The sequence below is a fragment of the Ciona robusta genome, chromosome 6 (genome assembly GCF_009617815.1).
Source record: "Ciona robusta chromosome 6, ASM961781v2".
Lineage (NCBI taxonomy): Eukaryota > Metazoa > Chordata > Ascidiacea > Phlebobranchia > Cionidae > Ciona > Ciona robusta.
Genome location: NC_143240.1, coordinates 2406177 through 2430722, shown reverse-complemented (window position 1 = coordinate 2430722; position 24546 = coordinate 2406177). Strand labels below are relative to the sequence as shown.

The 24546-nt window shown below is 34.5% G+C and overlaps 2 protein-coding genes and 1 long non-coding RNA gene across 5 annotated transcripts; 1 reads left to right on the top strand and 2 right to left on the bottom strand.

The window, feature by feature from the left end:
• Window positions 1-188: 188 nt before the first annotated feature.
• LOC149734883 (uncharacterized) lies at window positions 189-4797 on the bottom strand. Its single transcript, XM_089880209.1, has 13 exons — window positions 4755-4797; window positions 4346-4555; window positions 3775-3889; window positions 3356-3534; window positions 3160-3291; window positions 2819-2872; window positions 2538-2672; window positions 2083-2139; window positions 1706-1837; window positions 1569-1616; window positions 1192-1338; window positions 692-751; window positions 189-457 (listed from the first exon to the last, which is right to left on the bottom strand). Exons 1-13 carry the CDS (start codon window positions 4795-4797, stop codon window positions 339-341), a joined length of 1431 nt encoding a protein of 476 aa, XP_089736335.1. The 3' UTR covers window positions 189-338.
• Window positions 4798-5241: 444 nt separating this feature from the next.
• LOC149734882 (uncharacterized) lies at window positions 5242-14681 on the bottom strand. 3 transcript variants are annotated; one of them, XM_089880347.1, is made up of 10 exons: window positions 14522-14681; window positions 10125-10170; window positions 9779-9888; window positions 8987-9175; window positions 8310-8453; window positions 7597-7812; window positions 7057-7323; window positions 6673-6789; window positions 6066-6212; window positions 5242-5990 (listed from the first exon to the last, which is right to left on the bottom strand). In XM_089880347.1, the coding sequence occupies exons 1-10, from the start codon at window positions 14577-14579 to the stop codon at window positions 5872-5874; spliced, it is 1413 nt and encodes a 470-aa protein (XP_089736473.1). In that variant the 5' UTR covers window positions 14580-14681; the 3' UTR covers window positions 5242-5871. The 3 variants fall into 3 exon arrangements, with proteins under 3 accessions (XP_089736473.1, XP_089736471.1, XP_089736472.1); XM_089880345.1 differs by having other exon boundaries at window positions 5242-6212; XM_089880346.1 differs by having other exon boundaries at window positions 5242-6209.
• Window positions 10200-18831, top strand: LOC149734881 (uncharacterized). Its single transcript, XR_016385219.1, has 3 exons — window positions 10200-12076; window positions 17601-17691; window positions 18093-18831. It is a non-coding gene; the product is annotated as an uncharacterized LOC149734881 (long non-coding RNA).
• Window positions 18832-24546: the final 5715 nt, after the last annotated feature.

The following is a 24546-nucleotide window of genomic DNA, read 5'->3' as shown; positions in this document are numbered from 1 at the left end:
TTTTTGATTAATTAAGTCTGTTCTGTTTAAATTAACATTTTAGTGATACGGAGCTATTATAGAAATGTACTGGTGCTATGGCACAGTGGTTAATACACGCTGCTTGACTAGAAGATATTGGGTACCAGGCTTGATGCTGCTACTATTGTGTCCTGTGTGTCCGATAGAAGTTCAATCTGTTTTCCACATATAAAACACCTTTTTTTACAGGGAATTTATTTACGGAACTAGGAATAAATACCGCACAATAAAAATGCAAAACGTTATCCAGCAAAAAACATCCACATTCAAGTAACAACTACTTTCGTAAAAAACGCGGGAAATTTAAACTTTCAAATTCAACACAAACCGCATGTGTTACGGCATAGACGTCGTGTATTCCGTGTTCTTGTTTCGTCATCGCCATTACACCAGTGCGCCAGGCTACTACAATAAGGTGCGGAGTCCGTGCAACCCGCTAGAATAAAGTAAGTGATATTAAGATGTATTTACGGATATATTATTTTTAACATAAACATAACGCAAAGTTTCGGGGTTTTACAATATGCTAAAACGCAAAGTCTGTGTCTAAACATGTTTAAATACCGTCTCTGCTACAATGTAGTGTCATTAAGATGTATTTACGGGTATTTTAATACCGGTACCTAAAGTAACTATTTCGGGTTTTACAATGCTTATAATGTGTTAGTACCTGCTATGCTCCTTGTTGTAGTCGTTGTTGTTGGAGTAGTGTTTACTGGAGTAGTTGTTGCTTTTTATAATAGAAAATTAGAAATGTTAGAAAACTTCTACGTATGTAGTTAGCTATTGATGGTATTAAAGTGGTAAAAATACTAAATAATTAACACTATAGGCGCCAAACTTTTTAAAAGGCAGGGGAGGTAGGGATAGCTAGACACCCAATCCTGTGAAACAAATCTGCCTTTTTTGTCTGAATAATGCAGTGCTACATATTCCTGTGTAATTACACTGCCACCTCAGGTTTGGTGCTAGGATTAACATACCATATATTTATATTTTTGAATACGCCAATAATGCACATCACAACTAATATATATAGTAATATATAGTAACGCATACACATATAATTGATACTGTCAAGGTATAACATGTGTGCTTTAATACACTAGGCACCTATGGTGTATTAATACAACTCATTTTAAAGTTTTGCAGGTACTTAAAAAGGCTTACATTCTGTGGGGTATATGTCTTCAGGTGTACATTTTCCACACTGTTTTCTGCAGCCTTGTTGAGCAAGCCTGCTCTGTAGGCATTGTATACTAGTGGGGGAAAATCGTTGGCAAATACGACCTCTGGCGTCTTCACACACTTTAGGCCCTTCAGGTTAGAATATGCAATATTTTATAACTTAAGTATGAAAATAAGTGGTAACTCGTAAGTGTCACGCAAGGTGTATGAAACAGAACACCCTTGTTATAACGACTGCCATTGCTCCCCATTTGAGGATAAGTAAGTTACACTTATTTGTTCAATAGAGTAAGTTACATTCATTCATAAAGTATAAAGTAAGTATAATGGACATACAGTTGTTTTGTAGTTTGTTTTACCTGCTGGTGTTGTTGTTATTGTTACTGGTGGTGGAGTAGGAATTTCACCTAAAATTTAGAAATATCTTGTTTATTAAAGCTCATTTTGATAACACAGTACAATTTTAGCACGCTAAGGATCAGATATATGCGCTTACTTGATATAACACTGCCTGGGGGACATGTATTGCATGCAACCGGACAACTTCTTTGCATTATAGCAATAGTGCAAGCTTGGTGGTCTTCATTATAATTGTTACAAACACTCAAGGTGTTTCTGCATACTGAACCTATATATAAAGATGTATTTTAAAACTACTTAAATCTTTACAGACATAGATGTCTATTTAAAAAAACAGTGCACCCTTTTGTCATATGCTCAAGTTGTTGTCTTTAATTGATGCGTTATTACTAATTAAACTGTTACTATGTGTACCCAGACTATTTACAAAGGGTATCATAATTGTTTCTAGGACATGCATATCCTTTATACCAATTAGGTCCCTATGTTAACCTATTAGACCACAATATTTACCTGCTGCAGCTGCAGGTGTAGATAATGTTACTGGCGTCGTTGTTGTTGCTATTTCATCTGAAATATTGATAAAAATTAAAGGGTAAAAATTAAACCTTCATACTTTTTATGTTTGTTGCTGCCATGCATAATGTAATATATAAGTTACCATTTGGGTAGAATTTGTAAATTCAATTATACTGATGTTTCATGATTTTATCTGTCATGTGGTAAGACATCAAAAGAGTAATTATTTACTTTTAGCAAAGTTGGTTTTAATAAGTTGAAAATAATTATAATGATATATATATATATATATATTGTTTTCAAAAATGGTTTAGAAAAAGAATATATATAATATATTATTAAATATGTATAGTATATATATTATTTTTCAAGCGCCTTTCTAAAGTTAAATCTTTGGCAAAGTATTTTCTGACATAACCATCACAAAACCAATTAAACAGTTCACATACTTGATATAATGCTTCCAGGTGGACATCTGTTACAAGTAACAGGACAATTGGTTTGAAAATTTAATACGTATCGGCACCCAGCGTGGTTGGAGTCGTATTGTAAACATAAATTGCTCTGGTCTTGGCAAAGAGTTCCTGAAATTGAAAATTAATGAAGAAAACTATGAGATATTGAAGATAACTAATTAACTATAAATTTTTGTTCATTTGGTAACATTCTGACAAGAAATTATATTTTTTTTGGTATTTTTTTTGTTTTCGTAAGTTTTTATATAAATCACCTGTTTGAACTGTTGTTGTTGCTGCTGTGGTTGTTGTTGTTGGAATAACCCGAGCTGAAAAGAATAAAAAAATGTTTATTTGCTAAGTTTAATGGCATAGTTAAAATTTATATAGCTCAAAATTTAACACCCAATTTCCTTTTCCACTGTATGCATTAGTGCCCAACCATCGAACTTTACCCCAAACCCCTAATATTTTACATTCAACAGCCTTGTATGTTGTAGCCCATATTTTACACAAATTTAAAATCAGAAATTACCCATGCTTTACCATATTAAATACCCCATGTTTTATACATAGTCTTCTATATATGATACACCTAATGCCACAATAATCTAACCTGTTATAATACTTCCTGGTGGGCAAGTCCCACATACAACTGGACAGCTAGTTTTTAGGAATGTAAACACATTGCACCATCGTGTGTTATTTGTATATCTCTTGCAGGAGTTCAATTGATCAGAGCAAATCACTGAAAGCAATTTCAATTTCGTAAACAATTATTAATAAGTTTTTTTTTGTTTTCTTGAAAATACCTGGCGGTCCAGACCGTTCTTCTGTCGTTGTTTCTGTTGGAGGAGTTGTTGTTGGGGGTTCTGTTGGTGGGTCTGTTGTAGGAATTGTTGTTGTTTCTGTTGTTGGGGGTTCTGTTGGTGGGTCGGTTGCAGGAATTGTTGTTGGGGGTTCTGTTGTAGGTGCTTCTGTTGCTTCTTGTCTTTATCAGAATTGTTGTAAATTAGCCTTAATTATTTTTACCAATATTTTTTTTGTTAGTGTCCATTGAAAATACTTTTATGTGTTCCTTTTACACAGTAACACCAAGAATCCTAACCCGTAACATACCATACTGTTTTCGCTATCTCTTGATGGAGAAGGACTTATTAAGAAAACACAGAGGAGAGGGGAATTAACCCTTTGTTGCACCAATTAATAATATTATTTTCCAGGTTCTTACCGGTCTGTGCAAACCCCACAAGTATTTGGACATGTAGCTCTATAATATGAACCATAGGTTGAATGGTTACAAAGACTTTCAACACAATGCGGAATTGTATCAACACAATCTGCAACTACAAAAGTGGTATGTGTGAATTTCTTATGAAACCTAAAATTTATATACATACATATATAGACCTTTAGCACTAGCTACCTAACTTCTTGGTCGGTAGCCAAAATTTTTATTTAATAGGCCTATTGAGTTGTTTTGTGGCAGGGACATATTGTGCAATCTGTTAAAATAGTTTTGTGCTGTTGGTAAGTGGTTAGCTGCTTGCATTGTAACTAAAGGATATCGCTAAAACCACTGGTCACTAAAATGGCCTGTAGCACCCTCGGTGTTGGGATAATGAAACAATTATGGCTTAAATGTCAAATCCTATGAAATACCGTGATACAGGACCTTACATGTAAAATAGAATAGATTTTCTATTAGTTTATGTTTAAATAATTTTTACCAAGTTTTGTCCCAATATACTATATACTAGTATACTACTACTAATAAAAGATTATTTTATTTTATAAAATACCTTGACTTCTGGCTGAAGCATCTCCTATAACACTTGTTGTTGTTGGGGGTTGTGTTGTAGCTAAAATGATTGTTGTAGATGGTTGTGTTTGTGGTATTGTTGTTGTTGGTAAAAGTGGTGTGGGGGGTGGTGTTTGAGGTATTGTTTGTTGTTGTGTTGCAATTACTGGAGGTAGTAGTGTTGTAGAAGCTGTTGTACTTTCAGTTGTAGCTAGAACATTTGTAGTTTTTTGTTAGTTTTACATGGATTTAAATTTGCCCATCATATTTAGTTGTACTACTTTTGGCAATGCCTTTACAATGGTTTTGAAAAGTTTATACTTTATAATCTATATTTATAAGATTTCAAAAAGCTTTAAGCAGTTTGGTATATTCGAATCCTAAAATGGGTCCCAGTTTATAAATGCTACAAAATAACTTTAAAAGATTGATATTAATTGGCATTGTATGCATTTTAGTCAATAATTTTTGTTGCAACAGCCACAAAATGGGTTTGCTTTTAAGATGGTTTTATGCTAAAACATGCATTATCGTATGTTTTCTGTTGTTAACTGCTAAGCAACAACAGCCAGTTCTGTTATAACTACATCTACTATCATGCTAGCTAAAAACTAAGTAATTTTTAGTTTTTACTACCAATTTTATTATTATTTTTTCATTGTTTATTTGCAGTTTTTAATTAGTTTTTTGTCCTTTTTTTGCATTTTGCGTTAATTGTATTTTTTTGAAATTTAAGTTAAAATTTCAGGTTTTGTTTTGTAGCATGCATGCTATATTAGTTGGCTACATTTTGTTAATGGTTTCATTTACTATCTAACAAGCTTGGTGTTAGGCAACTACCGCATATTACCTTGTATGGGCGTCTGTACAGTGCTGGACAGAAATAAGAGATTAGAATGATGAAAACAAATTTATTCGAAGAAAAAAACAGGAAAAATGACGACTGTGTACAACAGAAATATAAGTGAAGTGCAGATTGCTGTGTAGTTTTATTTGATTGGTAGTCAGCTGCAGAGTATGTTCCCCAACAGAGTAGAGTTCACGACAAGCCCTTTAGGTTTCTTGAGATCTCATTTAGTTGTTTGACAAGTATTATAATATCTCGTGCAAAAAAAATTTTTTTTCATGCAGTTGGTATTAAAACATTAGTAGAAAAATGTAAGAAAGTTATAATTACAAAGCATTTAAGACGTTAATGAGAAACTCGGTTGTTTTGTTAATTTCGAGCAAGAATAAGAAATGCTTAAACCAGTTCACAGAAGACACAGTTCTACATGTTAAAAGAAACTGTTAGGGCATTTACATGTGCGCAGAAAAGAAATTAGCGTGACGTTCAAAACAATAAAGAGTCGGTTAGCGCAAGCAAAAGCAGGATTAATTTTGCGTTTAAAGCAGTAAAGAGGCGGCAAGCAGAAGCAAAAACAGTTAATTTTGGCAAAATAGGCTAGGGGCTACGCCGCGTGCGAAAATGGCATTTTTTCTAGCAGAGTGTTAGTGCATTACAAGGGCAAGGTGCGTGACAAGTTATTACCTTGTCGGGCAGTTATTGCACGACCGCCTACAACTATTATGTACCCCTGGGTACAAGGTCGGCTGGTTGCAAAGGGATGTCAAATCTCTGCAGTAATGCCAGGCGTCTGTACACTCTGGAAAAATCGCCGGGGGTAAATGCTTTTTACACGGGCGGCCGCGACGGTCGAAACCCGAACATTTGAAATCACCTATAAGAGGCAACGCCGTCGTTGTGGTTGCTTCTGTTGTAGTAGTTGTAGGAGGCTGTGTAGTTGTTGTCGTCGTTGTAGTAGGTTGTGTCGTAGTCGTCGTTGTACTTGCCTGTGTTCTTGGTGTAGGAACCGATCTGCTACCTTCTGGAGAATGGAATATTTATTAGAACAAATAAAGTTTAAGGTGATTTGTCTGTTTTGAAGTTCCTATTTAAACTATGGTACCCAAAGCTGCAGTTACACAAGCCAGTTGTTACAGTTATTTGTCCCCTTGTAGTTTAGTATAAGATATATCTTGCTATAGGCTACACAATTAAAAGTAAGATACGTGGTATAACAGTCTTGCGGTAGTATTTGAACACCAACGGATAGATTTTTAGCAGGAACCCAACAGAACGTGTTTTAGAAGCTCGATGAATATTTAACCGAAATGTCGTCAGTTAAATGTAGATTAGGCCTACAACAACTGTCTACTCTAAATCAGCTTATAGTTCCACAAATTCTTTCCAAAAATCCAGCCCTGACCATGCTTATGTAGCAGCTATACACACCGTGCCATTCAATAACTTAACACATCTACAATATAGTGAAGCAACTTTCAAACCTGAATCCGGACATCCGCATGTATATTTGCAAACTGTTCTGATGTTTTCGTACTCCTCGCAGTAGGATTCCCATTCTTCGCATTGCTCGTCCTCCAACAGGTTCGAACACTCGTCGCCTATGCAACAAGTGTTAAAGTATAGGTTGTTGCTGACAGTTGGTTGTGTGAAAGAAATCCTCTTGCGTTTGTTTTGTGATCGTAAATGACCCACGTTTTGCCCTATTGCTTATCTGTATGGCTTTCAATTTAGACAACTAAAAATGGACTACCGGTTTGGAGCAATAAGTCTCGTTCCCTATGACACACGCTAATTTTGTTTCGAAGAAAAAAACAAATGAGACAATTCATCATTACAAATGAAGTAGTGAAAACACAATTAACTACCCGAAGTAATTAGTTCTCTTAGTGTTGTGGGCATCGGAGTTGTAAGAAGTGTTAATAACTGAGTTGTTGTGGTAGGTAAAGTCGTCGTTGTTGTGGTGGTGGTGGGTGTGGTAGTTGTTGTTGTTGTTGTAGTAGTTGTCGTTGTTGTACCTAGATGGCACAAGTTGCAGGTTCTTCTGCATAGCTTCAATGCATCACTTCGATGTCGTGGGTGATTACAAAGTTCAGTAACCCGATAGCATGTTGGATATTCGTCAATGCAAATATCTGTAAACAAAGTAAGTTTAGGGTAAGATATAGCCAAGTATATTAGAACCTAACGGCTTGTGAACGGATCTTTAAGAAATCCGAACGTATCTTTAAGAAATTTGTTATATCCAGTTAAGCATGAAGGATCAAGTTAAAAGCTATTTTAAGTTAAATTTAACGCGAATTTCATGTGTTTATCTTTAAAATTGTCCTACACGAACTGCCTAACATGTTTAAAACTATAGTGTATTGGCGTAAAATACTGTATTTTGTGTTGTAGTATTCACTTACGCAACGGGTGGCTTGTAGGCACGGGTGTGGTGGTCGTTGTTGTAGGTGCTGGAGTTGTAGTAGTTGTTGTTGAAGCTGTAGAGGCTGATGGCCCATTACCCCCTGCTTGATCGCCACAGTTGTCACATGTTACTTTGCACAAGTCTCTTACATACCCAAGGCTTTGACAAAACCGTTGGAACCCGGGGCACAAAGGGTTACTGTCCGTGCAAGAAGCTGTGGAATGTATCATGTTAACGAAACGAACTATTTGCTTCTTAAAATAATATAGAAACTTGGGCTAAGGGATTTACCTTGAAAAATAGACTTAAAAATACTGTCGCGATTGTATGTAGTTGCTCGACACAATTACTGTAAAAATTACCTAGTAAAAAACTAGTAAAAACGAGATGCATGTGTTTTTTTTAAGAAAAACGAATTGCACAAAAAACTAGCAGTAAAGTTATGTTTTTCTTTGTAAAATAGCCTCTGTGTAAATTCCCAGTTATTTGCATTGTAAACTAAACACATTAAGTAGCCCATTTTGCATGGGTATTGTAACGCCAAAGGACACTATTAACAGTATATCCAATATCTTCAACAGTTCTTACCGGATGGGAAAATGTCCAGGTAAGTCGAATTTAAACTAAAACATTGGTTATGCTGCTATGCACAGTTGTAATAAACACCTACACATGCATTGGCTTAAACCCCGGCTATCTCAAACAGCTTACCTGCTGTCGTCGACACTGAAGGACAAAACCCACAAGTTATGGGGCATCTTCTCGCAACTGCTGTATCGTTTCTACAATCCCGTGTTCGTGCACGACAAGTTGCAGTATGGCGAGGCAATTCAACGCAAGACGTTCCAGGTGTTACTGGAAATTATAAATGTATTTTTACTGTTTTGTATAAGTTTTTAGTTCCGCTGTATAAGAAGGTGTTACGCCTAAAAACTCTGCGTATATTTTGCCAGCACTTTAAAAAGCGTTTTAAACTGTAGTGATAGCCTACGCTTCAATGGAACAATATGGCCCAACCATTGGATTAATTGGGGGAAATTGGATTGGATCCACTAAGTCTATACATTCCAGATCTCGGGTGTGCTTCACTGAAGACCTCATTCTCATAGAATGGAATAGACTGGGACCAACAAGCCTACATTCCAGGTCTCGGGTGTGCCTCACTGAAGACCTCATTCTCATAGAATGGAATAGACTGGGACCAACAAGCCTACATCCCAGGTCTCGGGTGTGCCTCACTGAAGATCTCACTTTTTAGAATAGAATAAACTGGGACCAAGAGGCCTACATCCCAGCATCAGGGGTGCCTCACTCTCATGTAATAGAATGGACAAATATTTCTTTGCTACGCATAAACATGTATTTAACACCATTAACATTTATTATACCTTCAGGACAATCTCCATTATTGCAAGCCTGTTGTTCTATGAGTGTTCCTGCAGTGCTTCCAGATTGACAGAGTTCTCTTGGGGCGACCCTTCTATCCCAATACAGACACCGTCTTGTTCGTCGTTGTGAACTGGATCCACAAGTTCGTCCGCATTCTGTCCATTCATTCCACTCGGAGTAGGAAGGAACTAAAGGTAAAGTAGTTAATGTTTAAACCACATGTATATTTGTTGTAGTTTATATATAGTAGGGTGGGGGAAGATAGGACACCTTTGACACATAATAGCAAAATATCCTGATCATGTTTCAAACAATTAACAACAGTCTTTGGGAGTCGTAAGGATATGGTTTTATAATTCTTAGAAAGTTTTTTGTTTACTACCAAATTGGACGGGAAAATGGAATGAAAAAGTGTCCCATATTCCCCCACCATACTATATGTTTATGTTGCTACCGCCAGATTTGAATTGTACTATTATACACCAGACACACATTGTGCATTTATACATCTCATGCTCACTTTTGAGTTATAACATGAGTGTCTTCTTATACACCAGACACACATTGTGCATTTATACATCTCATGCTCACTGTTAAGTTATACAACAGGGGTATCTTCTTATTCACCACACACACATACAAGATATATATTCATACATCACATGTTCGCAATCGAGTTATAACATGAACTAGTCGCACATGTTGTATCTATTGATTGCATGCTCGTTTTGAGGCTCTGTGGCCCAGACATGGTGTTGATATACTTCATGTTCCACTATTTTTACACTCACGTCGATTAGCTGCGAAGTAACACTTCGGTGTATTGGCGTAATCTTGCGGGTCATAGCAACACCCTGCTCTTTCGCAATCTTCGGCGCCACCAGATACAGAGCAATCTAATCTGAAATGTCAAAAATTCTTAAAACTCTTGAAAACATACTGCCGCTCTTAGACGTATCATATCATATTCTATATGAGTGAGGTCCTACAACGAGGCACGCTATGGGAACTAGAGCTTAAGTCAGAGTTGGCCCATTACTCTATTACGATGCATAACACAACTTTCCATTACTATATATATATATATATATATATATAATATATAGATATATTAATAAAATATAATTTTATACACACCTTCGTTCGACTAGCAGTTGGCATTGGTTTTGGCCGAGGACAAGTTCTAAAAAAGGAAAATTATAATAATTATAACGGTATAATAATAGTTGTTTTGTCAGTTCGATTACGGTAGCGAAGAATAAATATTTAAAACAAAAAGACAGGATTTATAGCGATAAAACTAGTAATTAAACACGCTTAAGTTTAAAACCTGTTTACATTTAACTGGTCGAAAGGATTCGCTACTTCAACAGACAAACCACGAGTCATTTTAATTCTTTTCCAAAAATTGTTCGCCCACCGGTTAGATTTAAGGGGTTATAAACCACGTCCAAGTTGCATTGCATACACCTGGATTTTCAGGCTGCGTGCCCTTTGCCGAGCAGGTCTGTTTAACGAGATTTTACAACCCATGAAATAGTGTTGAACCTATATACATGTCACCCATGACCGTGATTTTGACGCATCTGTTTCGAAGTGCTGTATATGTCTAAATGTCTGCCGGGCAGAGCAGTTCCACTACTCGCGATTCGTTTATGACGTCACAATCCGGCGGCGCTGTCGCGTAGTGCAGCGGTCAGATCTGACGTAATATCGTATCAATATCCAGGGGTACCGGTAATTGAGCGAGGGTATAAACGTTTAGAGCTAAATTTTAGGATTTATCTTGAAATCTTAAAATCCAGAATAATATCTGACTTCTAAACCTTAATTTTAACTTTTCAATAACTTGGTACTTGCGAAATAAAGAACCGCGGGGTAAAGTAGATATCGTTACCACAGAATACCCCATATCCATATACAACGCTATTTTGGAGACGCAGGTATACGTCTATATAATTATGTAAATATTCTTTGTTTACCAAAACATGTACCATTTTACCCAACCTATTATTTGTTCTTTTGTAATTTTTCTTCTCTATAACGTTTGCTGTTATCGTCCATTCGTTTATTTATAATTGCCTGTCGTTTTTAGATACTCATTCAGGGGGTAATAATTTCATGCACATACATAATAAGCTTTGTAATGAAAATAGCAGAAAATTCATAGTAATTTTGTATATGGAATAGCAATGAGCATCGTAATTGCAATTAGCTGTCGGCTGTAAAACTTTTAAATTAAATAATTGTCGTTTTGTTTGTTTTCTACCGTTAGCAATTCTGCAACCGTTGTTTTTCGTCACTTTTACGCCGGGGGCAGGAGTATATGTTACGTCACAATAACACGTTACGTCACGGTAACGTGCAACGTCATGCGGCCCCTTAGATCACGTGTTCTTAACATCTGAAATTAATTGTCCACGTCCGGTACCTTGAGTTTTATGACCGATATTATGTGCTTACGTATTTTGCAACACGTAAAGGTAATATATATCTTAACACGACGTGTAAAAGTCTGGACCGGTTTGGCAAATATTAAATTTGCATACTCAAAGTTTTGCTCATTATTGTTTTGATGTCGTTTTGTCTGCATTCGTTGGAAAATAAATTTCATCCCGAACCTTTCGTGTTTCCTCACAATATGTGACGACTATGACGTCACAGTGTACGCGAAACATCTCACTTCGGGTGATCCTTGTTTATTTCGCGCAACACAAAGAGATTACACAACTTTCGTTGCGCATCTAGACTATTGTATTGTTTCACACGACTATATATACAACCAATAGCAAAAACAGGCAACGAAATTTTCTGTTAGAAACTTTACACACTTATATACTATATTAATCTAAACATTCCAGTATATTTTTCTCCAATACACAGACAAACGATACACATTTAACTCTCATATTTTCTTCATGCCAGATTATATTGGACATCCATGTTCGAATCCCTACAAGTTCTCTCATTTCGCTTCAAAACACGGAACTTATTACACACAGCAGGAAATTCCCGTTATCTATCCATCGCTATACTTCGTGTAGTTATCTATCCATCGCTATACTTCGTGTAGCCAACGTGCTAATTCGGTAAGTAAAACCAGTTATCATAACATAACCGGATACCCTAAATTGACCAATTTACCGGCTTTGCCAGGATACCGTACCCGACCTAAAATACGTGGATAATAGGCTGTAAAATACAGGTCAGTTTCGAATTAGTAGAAACGGCACCGATTTCGGGGAAAGCTACAATATAGGGTTGAAGTTGTAAAGTACAGTACCGATTTCGGTATGCTCTTCGCTGTCGAAAGTAGGGGTTTGAGTTGATTTGTCGTATATTACTCAATATATTAACTGTTGAGAAATCGTGTTATCTTTTCTTGTGATTTTTTGTTAAAGTTCGTTTTAAAATTTCTTTTCAATTATGACCATACACGTTTTCTGAAACCGAGTTCTCGCAAGACAAAAGGTCACTAATGAATTGTTATTGTATAAACTCATATCTGGACGAGTTTCGGAAATTTCCAAATTGTTTATCGCTTCGCTACTTTTAACACGTTGTCGAACTCCACTGACCTGGGTATGCAAAGCTAGAATGACGATGCGTGGTTGTCGGTGTAAGTTTCATACATGTTTGTTTACACGCTAGTCACTTGCAAGTGACAAGAAATTGTAAACACTCGTAAAAGCAAATGTTTTTTACGACCGATATAATCAGGTTTTAACACGTTGCTTTGCGGTGCGTATATGTGATGTACGCTGCAATGTATTGCGCCAATGTTTGACTAAATTTCAGAGCTCAAGCGTCTCGTTGTAGCACCTCACGTTATGAAATGTCATATACATCGACATATATATTTTGACTGATTCTAATTTTTCGGTTAGGTTAAATTTATAATTTTAATGTCAGTATAAAGTCGGTATATTGGTTTAAAAATTCTCTTTTAAAAGTTGTACAGATATAGGCTTACTTGTAAAAGTTCACAGTCGTTTAAACCCTGTATCGTATTTGTAAACATACCAGTTTAAATACTGGGGGCGAAGAGAAGGAAAGAAACAAACAAATTAGAGCGAGTAGAAGCAACGTCAAAGTAAAAGATGCTATAGAACTGCACGTTATAGTTGTTATGCTTGTTAGTGTAAAGCCGGCTTCCGAAAACTACCGTTCCCACGTTTTCTATTCGCTACTACACTTCGCAAAGTTTGTTTTCGCAACGAGACAAGCACTTGAAACAGCAAACAACTTACAACTAAAAAACAAACTAAAACAAATTGAAAAACGTGGGAAAAACTTCGCGTATATTTTAAATAACCCAACAATCCACCGAGTATAGATTTTTTACGCGAAAAACACAATATTTGTAAGTCGTGTTTATTGCATGGTTTTATACGCAGTCCTATTAAAGATTTAAACTGTATCATGTCACTTTATTCTACATACGTGTATATCTATCTCTGCGTATTTTGTTCGGTGTAGAATGCGTTATATTTGACTATAGCATTTACAGTTATTTACACTATACTTAGTTATAGAAAACATACCGACCACAATCTGCTTCAGCAATCTAAATTGCCTATTGGTCTGGCGAACGTAAATATTAACTTCAACGAGATTTTAATCTGATTATCTATGAAACAGTATTTTTGACCGTACCATACAACATTATCTGTTTAATTTATCAACTATTTTAGTGAGGAATTACGCCATGTTTACTAAATATTAAGTCTATGACGCGCAGTTGCTATGGATCTACTTTTAACCAGTTTAACTAAAACATTGTTTTATAAATATTTAAGTATCGTATAGCTAGGTATAAGATGGTATATGCTTTTATCGTCCCATTTAGTAGTAACTAAAGAATATTCACAGAATTAAATCATCACGACTCTAAAAACGTGCATTTATTCCACAATATAGTATTTACAAGATACCGCCTATGCACAAATAAGTTTAAATGATTATAAACACACGCTGTATATCACTAACAACAACAAGTATATCCATACACCGACATGCTTGCTGAACGAGACTTTTTAATAATTTAACAACTTGGCGTCTTAGAATATTTTCCGTTGTTTAATTTCATTAGAAATGTTATAGCTTCTACTTAATTACAGTTTACGTTTCGAACGTGAATTTAAACCCTGAAAACCGGTAATGAAAGCCTTACACTAATTAATTATTTAATAGACTTTGTACAAAAGATGCAACTAATTTGTAGATTCCTGTGCGATGCGATATTTAAATTATGGAAAAGATTTTATGTAAACAATATGTTTTAAATCTAAAATGAAAACATCGAATTAGTTTGTTTTTTTGCCTAATATAAAAGTGTGTTTTAACGACTGTCGTTTTGCCGCTAAGCCCTGTCTTTTCGCTATTTAAATTAATCTGATCTATGTTACTGTATTCATATGGATAAATAAAAGTTATCTTATGGTATTTTATATAGCATGCGCATAACTTACTGTTTTAATCAGTGTCCGTATATAAACATATTTATACGAACTCGGGTTTTAATACCAACTTACCGAAACATATAGCTCCCAAAATCAAAGTCGCAATGCAAATAAGTTTTCCGGCTTCCATTATGATGTCTTACAAAGTCCAGTGTCGTAACAGAGTGATCTTTTCCGAGACAGGAACCGAGCAGTATAGTTGGATACATTGCCCCCAGGCTAAAACTCTTTCGTTGAGAATTCGACAGTGTAAGAATGTAACTCGAGCCTTAGGGCTGTAGTGCACGCACCTACGTTGCATAACTCGACTCTCGGTATTCTAATTGGGTTTTCGGATGTTTTTTCACACGTTCAACGGTAAAAGTATTTATTGGGTCAGCTTACCGCGCATTTTGACGGATAAAGGGGGTTACAAGTTTATAGCCTATGCAAAAATTTGATAAATTTAGAGTTAAAAACAATATTAAGCAAAATAAATTGTTAAAAATATAAAAAATTAATGCGGGTCTATGCATATTTAAGGGTGGGGTATGTTAGGTTACTGCACTATGCCTACAAGTTTTGTGTTTCGAAGTAGTTTTAACAACTATATTTCTTTGCATAGTTCATAAGTGGTACATTTTAAAAGTTAAAATGTACACATTTTGCTATAAAACACATTAATGGAAAAGTTGATTAGGCTTAAATAAGACAATTTATGGAATATTCGTTTAACAAAGGTGAATATACTGTACACGAACTATAGCAATTAAAAGGAATTGCGAGTTTTTTTATACACAAGATACACAATCTTTACAAAAAAATAATAAAAAACCATACTTTATCTAAAAAAAAAACTATTTTACGTCCAAACACTAAACCACAAAAAAAACCATTTGTATTAAAAGTGTTAAACAAGAATATTTCAAATTCTAAAATGTGTAACGCATCGGCGTATAAATATAACGTAGAATTGGCAGTAACCTTTAAGTTACCCCTACTATACGTTGTATATAGTCTCTTAAAACAAGACGAGTCGAAACACAGCAACGTTCTAGGTTCCCAGACATTTTACAACTTGAAAGTATGTAAGCGCGTTGGTAGTAAATATACAATGAATGCATATCCACGTTAGCTGCAACTTGTTTTCGCTGAATATATATCCGGTTTTAGCACACGTGACGTTGCCAGTGCGATATGAACTCTATAAAATAGCTCCCTGATGAAGTTTTGCCGAATGGTAGACGAAACGCCGAAAATACACTATGATTTTCATACCAGATGAGCCGTTGAAAGAATATTTTTTTATGCATAGTGGCACAAATAACAGAATCATAAAACGAAATCAAATTTTGGGCAATTTCTTATTTCCAGCAAAGGTTGGGTTTTGTAGTTGTGTGCTTGTTTATGTATTTAGTTTAATAGAAAATACTACGCTGTATTTTCGGTTATGGTAAATTGAAAAGTCTACATTTTAGTTTGCGTAGTTTAAACTTTTGATAAAAAAACTTTGGATACAAACGCATACAAACTTCTATGGTAGCCTATATATCTTAGGATGGTCCATGTTTTTCTCTTTTATTGTCTCATTTGGTAAATAAAATTTTTACAGAATTGTATAACCGTATTCTAACCACTCCAAAAAAAACTTGGTAAAAACGTGACTAGGGAACATGGAATAAGCTAAAGGTATCCAAACTTATCTCAACAGTACTTTATAAAAGTAAAATGACACGCATAAAGCGGTAATAGGAACTGCGCAATTAAATGCAGTTGATGTATAAAATAAAACAGACCGCCGTTATAGAGCTTACAAATCGTTCTATTGTCTCATACGCCGTTAACACGCAGTTAATTACATGCGTCCTCCATCCACGATTTGTAACCGTACCAGTTACATTTGTTTCACACGTATTGTGGCTCGTATAAGATCTATAGTCGCTAATTTTACGGTTACGAGTGCTAATTTATTTCATTGAACATCACAGTAAAGACAAATTTCGCTACGATCTGGTCGTATATGAATGAATGAAAGAATGTAACTTGCTTTATCTCTTCGTGGCCGAAAAACGACAATCGTAAAATCACGGGTGTTCTGTTGAGTTACCACGTATGTAACTTCGTGGTTGATTGATTTTTTTATATTTTTGTGTATGGCAGACAATTTAACCAACTTATTAGTGATCACTGGGTTCGAGAAATTGTTGTTAACTGTCTTGCCCAAGAACACATACACCCACAACGGTAGCAGCGACGAGTCTTGAACTGATAACCTATCGGTGTCACGGCGGCAGACTACTGTAAGTTAAGTTGCATACCGTTTGCACATTGGAATATTAACAACGTTTTAAGAGTCGTGAGGATACGATTGTATAATGTTATAAACATGTTTTCGTTGCCAAACTGGACCATGACATTTTATCCACGTTGTATTTTCCTAGATATTTACCGAAGTCTGGCGACATAACTCTTTACACACATCGCTTTAATTTAAAGTTATAGTATTGTGGGGTACGATGGGATACCTTAAGCACATAATATTTAAGTACCCTGATCGTATTTTAAACAATTAATGAATTAACAACGGTCTATGAGAGTCGTGACGATATGGTTTTATAATTCTATAAATGTTCTTTGTTTCATATTAAATGGGACGAGTGATGAGAATGAAAATGCGTCTCGTCTTCCTCAACCCTACTATATCATTATACTATAATATACCATGCCGCACTATAGTATACCATACTGTACTATAGTATTCTATACTGTAGCCTACTATAGTATACCATGTTATACTATAATATGCTATAATGTACTATAGTAACACATGTTGTACTGTAGTATACCATACTGTACTATAGTGTGTCATGTTGTACTAAAGTATGCTCTTCTATACTATAGTATTCCATACTGTACTATAGTATACCATGTTGTACCAAAGTATACCATACTGTATTATAGTATACCATACTGTACTATAGTATACCATACTGTATTATAGTATACCATACTGTACTATAGTATACCATACTGTATTATAGTATGCCATAATGTAGTATAGTATGCCATACAGTACCATAGTATATAGTACAGTAGCATGGTAACTATAGTACACAAAAAAATTCACCAAAATACCGTTTATTTTAATTTTATTTTGAAATTATAATCATAGTGGGGAAAATGCGGAGGGGACCTTACATTCTGATGACGGCTTAAAAAAGAGATATCAATATTAGCTACAACCTCTGTTCTACTTGCTTCAGGTGTGTGTATATGTTATTATATATTTTTTGTAGTGTAAAGTTTTTACAGTCTTTATAACAAAGGTGTTTTGTTTCATACACTTCATGCTTACGAGTTACTACATATGTAACTTTGTGGGTGATTATTATTTTTTTTACTTACCACTTCTTCCACTTCTTCTATATGACAACGCTAAAAATGATTTTAGTTTTAACTGTAAAAAATAAACACTATCATATCATATATATGGGCTATAACAGTTGTATTAAAACTAAGAAAAAATTGTGTTTATTCAACTAAAATGATATGTTTAGACACTATTTTTTTCGGTGAGGTCATTAACAAGAAATGATTTAGTGTAAAGCTAACCAAAAATAGAGAAATATTAAAAGGCTGATTTTATAACTTGTTTTTTTTCCAGTTGGAATTATTGGTGTCTCACCAAAAGGTGGCAGTCTTGAGGACAATTTCGAAAAAAGAACTTTTTGATCTTCCCGACGTGAAGGTTAAAAGTCACAGTACAAGGAATAAACCAACATCATCAAAACGTGCTAAAAATACGAACCCCTTTGAAGAAGATGACCCCTTAGCGTTTATGAACGAAGGGTCAAAGGTCACACGGCGGTCAGGGGTTGGGAGTGAAGGGTCATATCATGATGACAATGATGTAGATTTATAAGAAGGGTAAAAAAAACGAAAAAAAGTGTAATAATAAAACTTTGTGCATAATTAGTAAGTCAGTTGGTTACAACTTATTCTTACAATTGCAATATTATTTTTGTTATACCATGCATAGTGTGATCATAAGTCTATAGACTTATCAGTGTAAAAAAAAAGAAGTTTTATTTCAATGTTTCATTTACTATTTGGCTAAATTTTATCAGTGTTTTTCCCACAAATATTCTGTTACTGTGCCATTGATAATGTAATACTGAATTTTCGGCACCTGTGATATAAAAGCATTTTATTTCTAATAGAACAAATAAACGACAAAATATTAATTCCGAATAAACTCTAGATTTTTGCTGTTAATGCTGATTACTTTTTCAAATTGCTTGTTTGTTTTAATACATTACACTGTCACAATTGTATTGTGTATTTTGATTATTTGATTGTATGACCGCAGTGTTGTAAATTCAATAAATGTTATTCTAAATGCACTATACTATAGTACAGTATGGCATAGTACGGTATGGTATACTATAGTGCTACATGGTATACTATAGTACAGTATGGTAAACTATAGTACAGTATGGTATACTATAGTGCGACATGGTATACTATAGTGTGACATGGTATACTATAGTACGACATGGTATACTATAGTACAGTATGGTATACTATTGTGCGACATGGTATACTATAGTACGACATGGTATACTATAGTACAGTATGGTATACTATAGTACAGTATAGTATACTATAGTACAGTATGGTATACTATAGTACAGTATGGTATACTATTGTGCGACATGGTATACTATAGTACAGTATGGTATACTATAGTACGACATGGTATACTATAGTACAGTATGGTATACTATTGTGCGACATGGTATACTATAGTACGACATGGTATACTATAGTACGGTATGGTATACTATAGTACAGTATGGTATACTATAGTACAGTATGGTATACTATAGTACAGTATGGTATACTATAGTACGGTATGGTATACTATAGTACAGTATGGTATACTATAGTACAGTATGGTATACTATAGTACGGTATGGTATACTATAGTACAGTATGGTATATCATAGTACGGTATGGTATACTATAGTACAGTATGGTATATCATAGTGGGACATGGTATACTATAGTACGGTATGGTATACTATGGGACATGGTATACTATAGTACAGTATGGTATACTATAGTACAGTATGGTATATCATAGTGGGACATGGTATACTATAGTACGGTATGGTATACTATAGTACGGTATGGTATACTATAGTACAGTATGGTATACTATAGTACAGTATGGTATACTATAGTACAGTATGGTATATCATAGTGGGACATGGTATACTATAGTACGGTATGGTATACTATGGGACATGGTATACTATAGTACGGTATGGTATACTATAGTACAGTATGGTATACTATAGTACAGTATGGTATACTATAGTACAGTATGGTATATCATAGTGGGACATGGTATACTATAGTACAGTATGGTATACTATAGTACAGTATGGTATATCATAGTGGGACATGGTATACTATAGTACAGTATGGTATACTATAGTACAGTATGGTATACTATAGTACAGTATGGTATATCATAGTGGGACATGGTATACTATAGTACGGTATGGTATACTATAGTACGGTATGGTATACTATAGTACAGTATGGTATACTATAGTACAGTATGGTATACTATAGTACAGTATGGTATATCATAGTGGGACATGGTATACTATAGTACGGTATGGTATACTATGGGACATGGTATACTATAGTACAGTATGGTATACTATAGTACAGTATGGTATATCATAGTGGGACATGGTATACTATAGTACGGTATGGTATACTATAGTACAGTATGGTATATCATAGTGGGACATGGTATACTATAGTACAGTATGGTATACTATAGTAAAGTATAGTATACTATAGTACAGTATGGTATACTATAGTAGAGTATGGTATATCATAGTGGGACATGGTATACTATAATACGGTATGGTATACTATAGTACAGTATGGTATACTATAGTACAGTATGGTATACTATAGTACAGTATGGTATACTATAGTACGGTATGGTATACTATAGTACAGTATGGTATATCATAGTGGGACATGGTATACTATAGTATGGTATAGTATACCATACTATAGTATACCATACCGTACTATAGTATACCATACTGTACTATAGTATACCACACTGTACTATAGTATACCATACTGTACTATAGTATACTATACTGTACTATAGTATACCATACCGTACTATAGTATACCATGTCGTACTATAGTATACCATACTGTACTACAGTATACCATACCGTACTATAGTATACCATACTGTACTATAGTATGCCATACTGTACTATAGTATACCATACTGTACTATAGTATACTATACTGTACTATAGTATACCATACCGTACTATAGTATACCATGTCGTACTATAGTATACCATACTGTACTACAGTATACCATACCGTACTATAGTATACCATACTGTACTATAGTATACCATGTCCCACTATGATATACCATACTGTACTATAGTATGCCATACCGTACTATAGTATACCATGTCGCACAATAGTATACCATACTGTACTATAGTATACCATACCGTACTATAGTATACCATACTGTACTATAGTATGCCATACTGTACTATAGTATACCATACTGTACTATAGTATACCATACTGTACTATAGTATACTATACTGTACTATAGTATACCATACCGTACTATAGTATACCATGTCGTACTATAGTATACCATGTCACACTATAGTATACTATACTGTACTATAGTATACCATACCGTACTATAGTATACCATGTCGCACAATAGTATACCATACTGTACTATAGTATACCATACCGTACTATAGTATGCCATACTGTACTATAGTATACCATACCGTACTATAGTATACCATACTGTACTATAGTATACCACACTGTACTATAGTACACCATACTGTACTATAGTATACTATACTGTACTATAGTATACCATACCGTACTATAGTATACCATGTCGCACAATAGTATACCATACCGTACTATAGTATACCATACTGTACTATAGTATACCACACTGTACTATAGTACACCATACTGTACTATAGTATACTATACTGTACTATAGTATACCATACCGTACTATAGTATACCATGTCGCACAATAGTATACCATACCGTACTATAGTATACCATACTGTACTATAGTATACCACACTGTACTATAGTACACCATACTGTACTATAGTATACTATACTGTACTATAGTATACCATACTGTACTATAGTATACCATACTGTACTATAGTATGCCATACTGTACTATAGTATACCATACTGTACTATAGTATACCATACTGTACTATAGTATACCATACCGTACTATAGTATACCATGTCGTACTATAGTATACCATGTCGCACAATAGTATACCATACCGTACTATAGTATACCATGTCGTACTATAGTATACCATGTCACACTATAGTATACTATACTGTACTATAGTATACCATACTGTACTATAGTATACCATGTCACACTATAGTATACCGTACTGTTTTATAGTATACCATACTGTAATATAGTATACTATACTGTACTATAGTATACCATACCGTACTATAGTATACCATGTCGTACTATAGTATACCATGTCACACTATAGTATACTATACTGTACTATAGTATACCATGTCACACTATAGTATACCGTACTGTTTTATAGTATACCATACTGTAATATAGTATACTATACTGTACTATAGTATACCATACTGTACTATAGTATACCATGTCACACTATAGTATACCGTACCGTTTTATAGTATACCATACTGTAATATAGTATACTATATTGTACTATAGCCTACCATACCGTACTATAGTATACCATACTGTACTATAGTATGCCATGTCGTACTATAGTATACTATACTGTACTATAGTATACCATACTGTACTATAGTATACCATGTCACACTATAGTATACCGTACTGTTTTATAGTATACCATACTGTAATATAGTATACTATACTGTACTATAGCCTACCATACCGTACTAAAGTATACCATACTGTACTATAGTATGCCATGTCGTACTATAGTATACTATACTGTACTATAGTATACCATACTGTACTATAGTATACCATGTCACACTATAGTATACCGTACTGTTTTATAGTATACCATACTGTAATATAGTATACTATACTGTACTATAGCCTACCATACCGTACTATAGTATACCATACTGTACTATAGTATACCATGTCACACTATAGTATACCGTACTGTACTATAGTATACCATACCGTACTATAGTATACCATACTGTAATATAGTATACCATACTGTACTATAGTATACCGTACTATAGTATGCCATGTCGTACTATAGTATACCATGTCACACTATAGTATACTATACTGTACTATAGTATACCATACCGTACTATAGTATACCATGTCGCACAATAGTATACCATACCGTACTATAGTATACCATACTGTACTATAGTATACCATACTGTACTATAGTATACCCTACTGTACTATAGTATACCATACCGTACTATAGTATACCATGTCGTACTATAGTATACCATACTGTACTATAGTATACCATACCGTACTATAGTATGCCATGTCGCACTATAGTATACCATACTGTACTATAGTATGCCATGTCGCACTATAGTATACCATACTGTACTATAGTATACCATGTCACACTATAGTATACTATACTGTACTATAGTATACCATGTCGTACTATAGTATACCATGTCACACTATAGTATACTATACTGTACTATAGTATACCATGTCACACTATAGTATACCGTACTGTTTTATAGTATACCATACTGTAATATAGTATACTATACTGTACTATAGTATACCATACTGTACTATAGTATGCCATGTCGCACTATAGTATACCATACTGTACTATAGTATAGCATGTTACACTATAGTATACCATACCGTACTATAGTATACCATGTCGTACTATAGTATACCATACTGTACTATAGTATACCATACTGTACTATAGTATACCATACTGTACTATAGTATACCATACTGTACTATAGTATACCATACTGTACTATAGTATACCATGTCGCACTATAGTATACCATACTGTACTATAGTATACCATACCGTACTATAGTATGCCATGTCGCACTATAGTATACCATACTGTACTATAGTATACCATGTCACACTATAGTATACCCTACTGTACTATAGTATACCCTACTGTACTATAGTATACCATACTGTACTATAGTATACCCTACTGTACTATAGTATACCCTACTGTACTATAGTATACCATACTGTACTATAGTATACCCTACTGTACTATAGTATACCATACTGTACTATAGTATACCCTACTGTACTATAGTATACCATGTCACACTATAGTATACCATACTGTACTATAGTATGCCATGTCGCTCTATAGTATGCCGTACTGTACTATAGTATACCATACCGTACTATAGTATACCATACTGTACTATAGTATGCCATGTCGCACTATAGTATACCATACTGTACTACAGTATACCATACTGTACTATAGTATACCATGTCACACTATAGTATACCATACTGTACTATAGTATGCCATGTCGCACTATAGTATACCATACTGTACTATAGTATAGCATGTTACACTATAGTATACCATACCGTACTATAGTATACCATGTCGTACTATAGTATACCATACTGTACTATAGTATACCATACTGTACTATAGTATACCATACTGTACTATAGTATACCATACTGTACTATAGTATACCATACTGTACTATAGTATACCATGTCGCACTATAGTATACCATACCGTACTATAGTATGCCATGTCGCACTATAGTATACCATACTGTACTATAGTATACCATGTCACACTATAGTATACCCTACTGTACTATAGTATACCCTACTGTACTATAGTATACCATACTGTACTATAGTATACCCTACTGTACTATAGTATACCCTACTGTACTATAGTATACCATACTGTACTATAGTATACCCTACTGTACTATAGTATACCATACTGTACTATAGTATACCCTACTGTACTATAGTATACCATGTCACACTAT